Here is a 13,468-nt window from a genome sequence, read left to right on the forward strand (position 1 = left end):
TGTTGTGTTGTAGATCAGCTTGTTTCCTCACCTGAGGTGTGTGTGTGTGTGTGAGTCGGGCCGCAGCAGAGATGTCTCAGACAAGAGCTGGGGTGCCGCATGCGTCTGATAACCACAGATCTGATCGGGTCAATGGGTTTGGTTGACTTGGAATCAATTTGGCAAAAATGAAAAAGTAGGATGATATTTTCAATATTTCTTTTTATAGGTTGAAATCATGAACAACTTAAAATTTGGCAAACTTAAATTCTGTATTGATAGAATTGGCTTGAGAAAAATATGTATATATATATATATATCAGGACAAATCAGGCATAATCAGTCAAAGTTAACGGTAGGGAAGGGAATTCGCAGCCGTCAGGAGTACAGGTAAGAGCTCTGCGAGTTGTTGACGTTGATTATTAATGTAATGTTATGTGCTTTGGGACATGAGGTACCTGTAGTTTAACCTTCTCTCATCCCATGATGCTTTGCTGCTGTACGCATTCATGTGTTCTGAAGAAGGCTTTGGAGACGCTCTATAGGGAGGGTGGGATCGTGTGCTTTCAAAGATAGCTGGAAACTGCTTAGCCTACTTTAATGTGTCATTGAATAAACTCAACGTCATGTGAGATGTGGCCGATCCAAACTCACACTGGTGACCTGAAAGGGAGGCTGTACTAGACTTGTAATTGAGAGTTGAACTGTGATTCATTGAACGGGACACGAGCAGAACATTCACCACCTCTAATGAGCATCAGCTGCTTTTACGTCACGACACAAAACTGATTTAAAAATGAGCTCAGGAATCAGCCCAAACCATTATACAAAACTGAGCTGAGGGTGACCGTACGCATTCTGACTTCAGCAGGTGTACACACACACACGTACACACACACACACACACACACACACATCAACGGTTATCTTAAATGAGCTTATAAAGATCTCTTTACAGACAATGGTAAATAATGCTGATGAACATTAAAAGCAACAAACACAAAAAGAATTAACGATCACATGTTTCATACGTCCAGGAAAACAACACGCTGTTCAGAGAGGGCCGATAAACAAACAAACAAACAAAAAAAAACAAACACCTGAAGCCTGGAGGTGGACGAGCTCATGTGATATTCTGGCCGAGGATCAGGCTGGTCTGAACAAGAACATTTGAGCACAGCTAAAAATCTGAGCTTCCTCTACAAAAACGTGCTTCGCTGATTCAACCTGCACAGCAGCACCTGCTTTCATTTCTGAGACGACAGCAAAATAAACAGATGTGAGGAAACGCAGCCGTGCCGTGGGAAAGAGGAGCTGTTTTTGAGTTGGCACAGCCCGTGTGGTCAGATCACAGATGCACAACAACGCCACACAGAAACATGAACAACTTCAAAAGCAAAACACGAAAAACCACCAAAAACAGAAACTTCTCAACCGCACGGAGACTACAGCAGATCCTGCACGCGCTTCTTCTCTTTCAGAGGCTCAATACAAACACACCAGATCAGCCTTTCATAGAACAAATAAATTGTGAAATATATACATATATATTAAGTCACATTATGAGCTATAAATCCAAAATAATGAGATATTTGTGCAATTCAATAGTAATTGTGAGACATAATGTCCCATTGCACGTATGAGGAAAACAATTATCAATGAAATAAAGAGAAAATTATGGACAAAAAAAGTTGCATTGTAAGAATAAAAAAAATAAAAATAAGAAATACTTTTTCATTGAAAAAAAAGACAAAGTTGCATTGTAAGAATTAAAGTCACAATTGAAATACTTTAGCAATTATAACATGAAGTCAAGATTACTGTACCTTTTTTGTACATTTCTAATACACTAAAAATAGTAAAATAGCCAAATAACAAACTAGAGTGCAAAACCTCTGTTCTTTTTCTCCAAAGCAAAATTGATTTTTAACAATGCCTAATAAGCATTTAAAGACATGATTCTTGTAAGTTCTGAGGATGTTAATCAATGGTATATGCTTTTGCTGTATCTATCTATCTATCTATCTATCTATCTATCTATCTATCTATCTATCTATCTATCTATGGTTGAATCTATCTATCTATCTGTCTGTCTATCATAACCCCTTGTGGCACAGGGGACAGGCTAAATATTATTGTCCCATCACTAGTGCAGTAGAATTATCCGAATCACCGACTCCTGACCGCTGTTGTCAAACACACAGCCAATCAGAATGAGATGTAGTGTCCACAGTGGCGTACCTCAGGTCGTCGCGGGTGTTGGGGCTCAGGTAGCGTGCGGACTCTTCCTCATGACTGCTCTGCAGACTGCTGTAACACACACCAGCACACAATCAGAACACAAGAAACACACAAACACCAGCCGTCATACTGAGAAAGACACACACTGATCTTTTAATCATATGGTGACAAAAAATGCTCAAACAAGACACACACAGTTTTACAGTCCAACATTGCTCAGGCTTACAAGGAACAAACATCCCCAAAGCATCCTTCAGGCGTAGTTTAATCTTCGCCACTAGAGGGCAGCCCAGAGCGCTGTACACTAACACACAACAATATTTCCATTTAACCAGTTAAACTTGCCATGATCATCAGGTGCGGTGTGAAACCTTCACAGTCCTCCACAGTTGTTGATAATGTCTTGCCTTAAGAAAAAGCCCTAGTGTGTTCAAGAAGTGTTTCGCTGAGTTATTGCGCACTGCAGGAAGAGGAAGCAGCTGATCGACAGGTCAACACAACCAAGCCCTGATTAGCGAACGCAAGGCTTTCTCCAGCACACACACACACACACACACACACACACACACACACACACACACACAGCGGTTAGCCCGTTCGTGTCAGTCATGTCAAAGAACTTATTTACGAAACCATAAATTCCCACTATATTACCCGTTAAAAGTTTATACACACCTTCTCAATATTTAGTAGAGTATTTTCCACATTTTAAAATGAAAGTAAAGTCGTGAATATTATTAAATAACACAAGTACGAGAATTATTTATGCCGTGTCAAAAAAATGAAAAAAAAAATCCCTTTTTGAAAATAAATAAATACTTTTTATTAATGCATTAAATTGATCAAAAAATAAAGACTTTCACATAAGAAAAACTCATTCAATTTTTATTTTTTATTTATTTAAACTCTTATTTCAATTAAACGCTGATCTTTTGAACCTTCTATCTTTGGGCGGCGAGGATAAATAACATAAAAGCCTACGGAGGAGAGAGACAGCTCTCAGATTTGATCAGAAATATAGACATTTGTGTTCTGAAGATGAGCGTTTACAATTGAGTTTACATTTTTGGGGTGAACTATCCCTTTCATGCAGCTTGAGGACAAACTTAAGCTGCGTTCACACTACACGCGACCAAGCGACACGATACCATTCATTTTCAATGGTGAGCGGGCGACTTCCGGCGACACGCGCGGTCGTGACCATTGGCGACCGGAGGGGCGTGTCCAGCGATGCGACAAAGTTGAGAAATTTTTAACTTTATGCAAATGAAGAGCGTTTTTCACGAGCGACAACCAATAGGAGTGAAGTCAGTGGAGCGCGTGACTCTTCAGTGCGGAGTCTGACCGAGAAGCTCCTATTAGCCGTCAGAAACGGTCCTATAATGGATGATATACAGTATCTCCGTGTACATACAGTGGTGTTCACCGCACTGACTCCGGGACTGAATGGTTTCGGGAACCCAGATAGACCGTGTTTGCCCGTTTGCTGCAGTTAAATAGCCGCGATGGCAAAGAGCACTCACTGTTTCTCGTTCATCTTTAATATTATGCATTTTGTATACCGATTCCATTTAGATTTAGACTTATTCTAACAAAATAGTTGTTTGTAGCGGCAATAAAACGCATTTGTTGTCTAACATAGAGTAACATCCGTGAATGTCACTCACAAACGTTACTAGGCAACCAGCACTGGCGACCTGCAGCGACAAAGTCGCGTGTAGCGTGAACGGGGCTTTAAGGTCATCGCCAACACACACTGCATGTCATGAATATTACAGACGTCCCCAGACAGGCGGCCGCTCGCTCTTCCCTCAACCTATAAACGTCTCTCCAGAAACACACACTCACACAGGGCGGTCTACCCACACGAAGACGCACAGCACTGGTGACGGACGGCAGGATGGAGGATGGGTTTGTGGGCCGGACGGTACAGACCTGCTCTCGCTGCCGGGCTCTCTCCTCTCTCCGCCCCGCAGCCACAGGAGGAAGCGTCGGCGCTGGGGAGAGGCGCTGGGAGTGGACCCGCTGGACCAGGCCGCGTCCTCCTCGCTGGACGGCGTGATCTCGATGGACGGCAGCTGCAGGAACTCCTTGGAGCCGGACCGCTGGAGGTGTTCCTGCTCTTTCTCGCTCGTGACGTTCTTCATACGGCGCATTTTAAAGCGCTTGCGGCGCAGGGACGAGCTGGACCGGGCCGGATCCGCCACGGACCCGTTCCGCTCGTCCGCCGGGCCCTGGATCTGCAGCGCGGGCAGCTGGAGGGTCTCGGACATGCTCCTGCTCAGTGTCTCATGAGTCCAGAACCAGAACCAAACACAGATGCGGATCACGGAGCTCAGCGCGGCCGCGGGTCAGCACTCTCTGAGAGGCGGCTCGGTGCCGACATGTTTTAGGAGGTTACTGGATAGCTCCCTAGAGGTCAGAGGAAGGTCATGAGGTCTATAGGTCAGCAGTTCTCAAACAAATGCTCGTTTATTTTATTTAAATTAATTTACATTTATCTTTTTTTATTAATTTTACGGTTTGAGCATCTAACGCCGTGTCCTATCCAGACGTGACAAGCAGTTTGTCTGTCCGAGACCTGACAAAATCAATCAAATATCACAGCCAATCAGAAGAGCATGTGGGCGGAGTCTCTCTGCAAGTGTATGTGAAATGGATAATCTAGCGAATTAATAAATAGTAAACCAATATATTAACATTCTTAAAAACACTTACCCAGTGACTGAGACAATCTTTGTCATTAAATATATACCCTTGTTTGTTCACATTGAGTTCACATTTCAAATCTGCTCAGCGGGGGTGAATTATTCATCGCCACGGTCAGTTTGGCTATAAAAGGGGACGCAGAATGATTCTCCCTCCATTGACAGTCTACGCAACTACCACTGACTTCATAAAACTAGAGATCATTAAACGAATCCATATGAATTGAGTGGTTTAGTCTGAATCTTCTGAAGAGAGTTAATTGCTTTGTATAATGAACAGATTTAATTTAGGCTTTTATTGACATATAAACATTCATCAACTCACACATCAGTAACGGAAGCTCAAGCGTGTTCGCCGTCGAGAGCCGACGAGGTCGCGTTACACATCACGCGTGAGCTTCAGCGAGAGCCAACAACGTACGTGTGTGTGTGTGTGTGTGTGTGTGTGTGTGTGTGTTTGAGCTTCTGTTGAAGATCGCTGATCAATATGTGAATAAAAGCCTAACTTCAATCTCCTCATATAATCATACAATCGTCATATAAAGCAATCAAGTCTCTTCATGAAATTGAAATGCTCAATTCATTTGTCATAGTCTCTCATATCTCTTTATGAACAGAAGCGTCAGAGCGGTGGTTCACCGTCAATGGAAGGACTGAAATATCTCAGATTTCATTACAAATATCTTCATTTGTGTTTTCCGAAGATGAACGAAAGTCTTACGAGTTTGAAACGTAAAATGTAGGCAAATTTTGAACTACTGCATCACTTTAATGTGGAAAAGATCCCTTTTATTATCGAGTGTCGCAGTGTGGAGTCAGATCTGCTCAGGACAGTTTTTAGGCTTTATGAACCCACATTATTATTTTGGGATTGCCGGAAGTGCAGGTCTTAAACAATTTAGTAGGCTATTGATTTATTTGAAATGTGCTGTTACCTGAATGCTCTGATTTGATCTTAACCTGAAGTGTTTGAGAACCACTGTGCTAGATGGACTATACACGTCACACACTTCAACATTTACACAAGAGTGTACAGGAAACAAGACGACTTTACAGAAACGTTACAGTAAAACATGCAAACACATCAGATCATTTAAATAAACTAATGGGTAAAAACACCCTCTCTCTAACACACACACACACACACACACACAAACACACACACACACACACTTTCCTGCTCTGCTCCGGAGTATTGCTGTAAAATTAACATTATTGATTTCATCTGAAATGGGTGATTCACTGTAGCATCATTTATTAGTGAAATCATCAAGGGCCAGATCATGCATACATATTATATTAAATATATGTGTCATATTGTGTTGCATTGAAGTCCACTTTCTGTTTTGTTTTTCTAACTGGGAGGAAGTTTTGAGATCTGACAGTTCCACCACCTGTTCATAGTACAATGACTCTTGTCAAAAAAATCTAGGAAGCAGGAGCCCATTAAAAGCTTTCAGAGCCAGCCAGGCGTGTGTGTGTGTGTGTGTTAATACAGCAGGCTTCACCTATAGCGCTGTACTTCAGGAGTGTGTAAGCAAGTCAGGCGTAAACATGCAAGCGTGTTCATGGAGAAAGCGCAGAAGCTGCAACCCACTGAGAGACGACACACACACACACACACACACACACTCGTGGCTGCCCATCTGCCAACGCCACACATCACACAATCTGCTGACCGACCCCTTGGGCGTTCAGGAGCCCGACACACACGGTCAGATCACTCCAGCTCCGGCTCCACTGCTTCTCCTTCTCTTCTCTTCAGCAGTAAATGCCAAATATATACGAGTTCTGCATTGCCAAACGAACTCTATCACGAGCCGGCACACAGATCAGCCTCAACCGTACAGTACATCTGTCAGTTCCTGTGAGGCTCTTAACCTTCTTTTCCTTTTTTAGCTCTTTTTTTAAGAAACCAAAAACATACATTAATATTAATAATGAATATAAATAAAACATTTTAGTGTGCAGTGTATCATAATAAATACCTGTGTCTAAGTTACTTAAAAATAAAAGTACTACTACCACAGATTTTTGAATACAGTACCACTGTAGGCTAATACCGGGGTAATTCTTGGGCATACCTTGGAGTTTCACAGAATAGCATGGTACACACATTTCAGTACCATAGTAATTACAGTATTATTATCAAAGTACCATGGCACTACCCGCTTGTCATCACTGTCACGTCACCATGGCACTGCCATAAGTCATAAGAACTAAACCTGCCTGTATCAGTAGTGCATACCACACACACACCTAAAAGTCATTCGGCAAAGTGGATAATAACTGTATTTCATTAACAGTAACATGCGCTGTCATTTTAAGATTTCAAATTAGGTTAAAATGGCAATGAAGGCGTTAACGACCGGTAAGGGTATACAATAAAAAGTGAATGCACTGAACAGAAATCCTACCTTTTTACATTTCAAATAAACGAAACCCTCGTTTTTAATATGCAGTCGTTGTCTTTCATTTTAAATGACCAGAATGAGGAACTGTTCGGAGTTTTTCCCCACAATCTTCACGTTTCCTTTTAAGCGGACGATTTCACTCCAGCTGAAGGGTGGGTAATACCGCACTAAAAACAAAATACATGCTATTTTACAAAGTGAAATAGGTTTGTCAAAAGCGAGACAAAAGCACAGATTATTGTGATACAGAAATAAATGTATGGTTTAAAAACGATGTGATATTTGATGTAGGCAGGTTGAGCACTGCGCCGCACCCCCCCGTCCGAGATGAGCCGTCCCGGGTCTCTGTGCACAGGCAGGCAGGCGCGTTTAAACCAGTTGCCGCAGCTTGGGTTAGGAAACGAGCTTCTTTCTCAAAACGAACTACTTTTAACATTAAACATGGTCAAACATCTTGTCAAATCTTGAAATACGGAGTAGCCAACTCTATACTGTACCTCAACAGCAGAACATACGAATCAAAAATCTTCATTACTGAAAAAAACTGACGAGAACGTTTTTGCCTGAAATTCGTGTCAAAAAATGTACTTACAACTGAGGTAAAAACAAAAGCACATCTTGCCAGCAGGAAATGCCAGTCAAATGTGTGTAACGACCTTAATAACTGAGGTAAAATCATGAGAAACATTGACAGCCGCTGCAGGAGGCTCAGCATCTGACAGAAATACCTCAACAAATGCGCTACAACCATTCCGACATACATCCCAAACTACCCCCTATGACAAGTAGCCTATTTGACAATCATATTTTCACTAAATCTTTAATGCATATATTGAATGTCATATTTAATTTTATGCAAATTAAAACTATAGATAGCATATAAATAATCTATTAAATAAGATATAGGCCTACCAAATTAAGGTATCAACGTTATTTGTTTGAGAGATACATCATATTTTAAATTTCACAGTAAAGATGACAAATTGGTAAATAAAAGTTCTTAGCATCAGATATGATTATGAATTTAATGAAGTACTACACAAAAAAAATTATAAATACACCAGCAAAAAACATAATTTCTCAAAGTGAATATAGATCCTGTTTGACTTATTTATGCCAATGTTAACACAAGCCCAACGTAATGTGCTTCAAAGCTTTAACGTTGGGGATTTATTTGGCAGACAGTTTCCGCTTCCACGCCATTAACAAGCCCGACGTGTTCATTCTCTACACTAGAGTAATCGTATATGTGCTGCCAACTGAACCTCTGTTTGATACTGAAAGAGACTTTTGCACTATTAAACATAACTGATGAATGATCAATCGCTCAAGCAGAATGACAACACAGCCTGTGATTCATGTGATATCAGTAATTAACACTTTTGGCCATCTGTATTCACCATCTTGTCTTCTGGGAATAAAAATAAACCTTTCTTGTTTTGGAGTGTAAATTAATTACAAAACTGGAACCTTTTAGCCCACATCAAGATTTCATATAACTTTAGGAGTTACTTAAATATTCTATTATAATATGCCAAATAATGTGAACATATGGCTGATTTCACTTACAAATATTTGACTTTCTGCAATTATTGATTTATTTTTTTTGGTCCATAAAGAGGGTCCATTGCTGTTTGGACTCTTATTTTTCAACATATTCTCGAGCATATTAAAGCCAGTGCGTGGGCTGATCCTGCCAACACACACACACACACACACACACACACACACACACACACACACACACACACACACTCCTCTTCAGCGTCAGGCTGTGCTTTTCTGCAGCTCTCACTCACTCCGCTTTTAAAAGGTTAGTAAATGTAAAAACTACAAGTGCAGTGGATGTGGGCGGTCCAGCTTATTCAAACCAACGTCTCCTGCGGTTTTGATCATTAGTTACAGAAAAATCTGTGACCACAGCAAAGGAAAAAAAATAACTAATTAGTAATGCTCAATCTAATGAAACAGAAAAAAAATTTGAAGGGAATCTTTTCTATAAAGGTTTATCAAGGGGTTTAAAGAAATATGGTGCATCTCCAGCCAGCAAAGCCGATCAACAGATCTTTATAAACTCCACTGTGACTTTTGGAGCCGTTCAATCGAATGAATAATATTACAAACACAGTGCTGTACTTGATAACATCATACCAAACACGGCATTATATTACTCCAGAGATTTCAATCTGACCAATGTTAAATGAAAAAATGCAATCAAGAAAAGATTAGTTCTGTATTAGCAGATATTCTGTATTAACTCTGATTTCTTCTTTCAATTCTCAATGATAATAAACGTTGCGATTTGATTGAGCTGAGATTTCAGATCACACATAAAAGAAAATGAAAGGAGACATTTTCACACAAAGAAAAGAACGATAATACCAACACAAACGATTTAGCAAACTAATAATCATCATCATGTAACTTTCATAGTTTAAAATGTCCTCCTCGTTATAAACATTTATTTGTTTAATCAAGCTCCAAAAGCTGCATGTTTTCATATTACAGGATCTCTGATGCTCCACGGGCAAGGCCATTTGCATATGCCAAGACATGGTTATACATCATCACACCCCAGGCCCCGCCCACTGACACGCAGTCGCTTAGCGGCGGACATGTGCCTGCACTGGATACGAGCGTCGCGTCAAAAGCAAGAACCCATTATAATCACTGACGCTGTCTACGCTGGATACAGCATTTCTCAACCACGAGCGCCAGTGGACCGCCCATCACGCCAGACTACGAGTCACTTTTCCAAATCCCACTACGTCTGGATATGATCACATCTATAACAAACCTGCCTAATATAATTAGTCTGCCTAATTATTGAAAATGTTTGTGTGTTTTCGGGAAATTAATTATGTGTATAATAATACATATCCTGTCCCTGAGCCATCACGTCAGAGACGAGCCAGACGACGGGAATTTCAGTTTAAGAAATATTTCCGACGGCCCGTCTAACTTTCACACAGAAAACCCAAGCAGCAAAACAACACTATTTATCTATATCTATAGATGAGTGCTCTGGACTAGAGTGCTAGCATAAACAAAGTAGAAAACCGTTTAGTCAGTTGAACCCGCTATGAATCATGGGAAATAGAACGGTCGCAGAAAAAGGTGGATAATATTAATGTATGTACTAATGTATGCACCAAAATACATTTGAAGTTTATGCTGAGTGAATTCTGCATTTCAAAACTTGTATACAACATTAGATATTTAAAGTGTACTTATACGTAGTTCCACTTTAGCACGAAAAACTATATATTAAACACAACTTTAATTTTACTTCACCACAGCTTTTGGACTAAAATTCATTTAATACAAAATTAGTTTCAATTTAACAGACTTTAAGTATACCAATTTATAGCGTGCCACAAAAACATTTAGTACTGAAGTACGAATAAATTGTGCTTAAGTATACTATTTTTTCACTAGGGTAAAGTTTTATATATATATATATATATATATATATATATACACTCACCGGCCACTTTATTAGGTACACCTGTCCAACTGCTCGTTAACACTTAATTTCTAAGCAGCCAATCACATGGCGGCAACTCAGTGCATTTAGGCATGTAGACATGGTCAAGACAATCTCCTGCAGTTCAAACCGAGCATCAGTATGGGGAAGAAAGGTGATTTGAGTGACTTTGAACGTGGCATGATTGTTGGTGCCAGAAGGGCCGGTCTGAGTATTTCAGAAACTGCTAATCTACTGGGATTTTCACGCACAACCATCTCTAGGGTTTACAGAGAATGGTCCGAAAAAGAAAAAACATCCAGTGAGCGGCAGTTCTGTGGGCGGAAATGCCTTGTTGATGCCAGAGGTCAGAGGAGAATGGGCCGACTGGTTCGAGCTGATAGAAGGGCAACAGTGACTCAAATAACCACCCGTTACAGAAGAGCATCTCTGAACGCACAGTACGTCGAACTTTGAGGCAGATGGGCTACAGCAGCAGAAGACCACACCGGGTGCCACTCCTTTCAGCTAAGAACAGGAAACTGAGGCTACAATTTGCACAAGCTCATCGAAATTGGACAATAGAAGATTGGAAAAACGTTGCCTGGTCTGATGAGTCTCGATTTCTGCTGCGACATTCGGATGGTAGGGTCAGAATTTGGCGTCTACAACATGAAAGCATGGATCCATCCTGCCTTGTATCAACGGTTCAGGCTGGTGGTGGTGGTGTCATGGTGTGGGGAATATTTTTCTTGGCACTCTTTGGGCCCCTTGGTACCAATTGAGCATCGTTGCAACGCCACAGCCTACCTGAGTATTGTTGCTGACCATGTCCATCCCTTTATGACCACAATGTACCCAACTTCTGATGGCTACTTTCAGCAGGATAATGCGCCATGTCATAAAGCTGGAATCATCTCAGACTGGTTTCTTGAACATGACAATGAGTTCGCTGTACTCAAATGGCCTCCACAGTCACCAGATCTCAATCCAATAGAGCATCTTTGGGATGTGGTGGAACGGGAGATTCGCATCATGGATGTGCAGCTGACAAATCTGCGGCAACTGTGTGATGCCATCATGTCAATATGGACCAAACTCCCTGAGGAATGCTTCCAGCACCTTGTTGAATCTATGCCACGAAGAATTGAGGCAGTTCTGAAGGCAAAAGGGGGTCCAACCCATTACTAGCATGGGGTACCTAATAAAGTGGCCGGTGAGTGTATATGCTGTACATATACACTAACTGCACATAAAGCAATATATTAGCAAATCTCAACTGCTTAATTCAATTGCTTGTCTCGTCGCAAAATGTAAACTGTATTATCGTCCAGCTCTGCTAAATGTGAATAAGGAATGAAGATATTATAAACATTAACATCATGATTGTATGTAGAGCTGCTTTGAAACATTGTGTACTGTAAAAAGCACTAAAAGAATATATTTTGACTTGAACAAAAACACGTCTGCGCATGTAAAGCCCTCACAGACGGCCCTGTGCGGTCAGCGTCACACACTTATCTGATTTACGATATAAGTATGAAAACACATGATAAGCCATGTCAGAGGTGCAGTGATATCCACCTCAGCGGGTGACCCCGATACGACCTCAGCGGGTGACCCCGAGATGACCTCAGCGGAGGCCAGTGTCGCCAGCGCCGCGTTCAGGGACAAAAACATGTGATCTCATGAATATGGAAGAAAGAGCTGCCAGACGGGCTCAACGTGTGTTTGCCGAGAGAGAGAGAGAGAGAGAGAGAGAGAGAGAGAGAGAGAGAGAGAGAGAGAGAGAGAGAGAGAGAGAGAGAGAGAGAGAGAGAGAGGTAACCAGGGGGAAGATAAAGTCCACAGTGGTCTAAAACAGGACGCTGTCCTCTTCCTCCTCCGAGAACTAGCCGACACTCGTGATCATCTCCGCTCACAGTAAAGAGAAGTGATATAGAAGGATTGCACTCCAAAGCAGTGGAGGAATTCACTCCATCAACACACACACACACACTTGCACACAAAAGTGAAACTGAAACACCATGGCAACATGCATTTCAACATCAAATCCTACAAGAGATCTTTTCATGCTTCATGATAACCTGGACAAGCAGAGGATGTGGATAAAAGGCTTTAGTGTTACCGGAGCCGTAACCGTCCGTTTGAAACAACACGGCAACATCCGTCACACACACACACACACACACACACACACACACACACACACACACACACACACACACCGCAGCCGCCACTGATCCCTCCGCACCACTCGCAGTCCGACTGCATGAAGCACACACACACCATCAGAGACGGCGCAGCACTGATTCACCAGACTCTCTCTCTCTCTCTCTCTCTCTCTCTCTCTCTCTCTCTCTCTCTCTCTCTCTCTCTCTCTCTCTCTCTCTCTCTCTCTCTCTCTCTCTCTCTCTCTCTCTCTCTCTCTCTCTCTCTCTCTCTCTCTCCTCCAGGTGTCCTGCTCTCTCTCTCTCTCTCTCTCCTTCTCTAACTTCTCTCTGAACACACATGGATCCCGCTGGGCTTTTATGATCGCACCGCTGACTTGCACCAAAAATGTTCTTAATCTGTATTTTTTTTTCTCGTATGTTCCAGTAAATAAAAAAAAGATCACGCGCTCCACGTATGTTCATCTTTTCTTGATATCTAATTTTAAT

General features: G+C 41.6%; 1 protein-coding gene across 4 annotated transcripts in view; it reads right to left on the bottom strand.

Moving 5' to 3' along the window:
* gramd1ba (GRAM domain containing 1Ba) overlaps window positions 1-7,441 on the bottom strand; it is a 42,236-nt gene extending 34,795 nt beyond the window's left edge. For 2 of the 4 annotated variants that reach the window (XM_089126163.1, XM_089126162.1), the window contains exons 1-3: window positions 7,346-7,441; window positions 4,156-4,632; window positions 2,221-2,289 (exon numbers count right to left, since the gene is read on the bottom strand). In XM_089126163.1, coding sequence (XP_088982289.1) covers window positions 2,221-2,289; window positions 4,156-4,493 — 407 coding nt within the window. In that variant the 5' untranslated portion in view covers window positions 4,494-4,632; window positions 7,346-7,441. The remainder of the gene's footprint in view (window positions 1-2,220; window positions 2,290-4,155; window positions 4,633-7,345) is intronic. The other 2 variants (XM_089126164.1, XM_039676976.2) reach the window with 1 other exon arrangement.
* Window positions 7,442-13,468: the final 6,027 nt, after the last annotated feature.

Source organism: Pimephales promelas, chromosome 23 (genome assembly GCF_988280905.1).
Source record: "Pimephales promelas chromosome 23, fPimPro1.hap1.1, whole genome shotgun sequence".
Classification (NCBI taxonomy): Eukaryota; Metazoa; Chordata; class Actinopteri; order Cypriniformes; family Leuciscidae; genus Pimephales; species Pimephales promelas.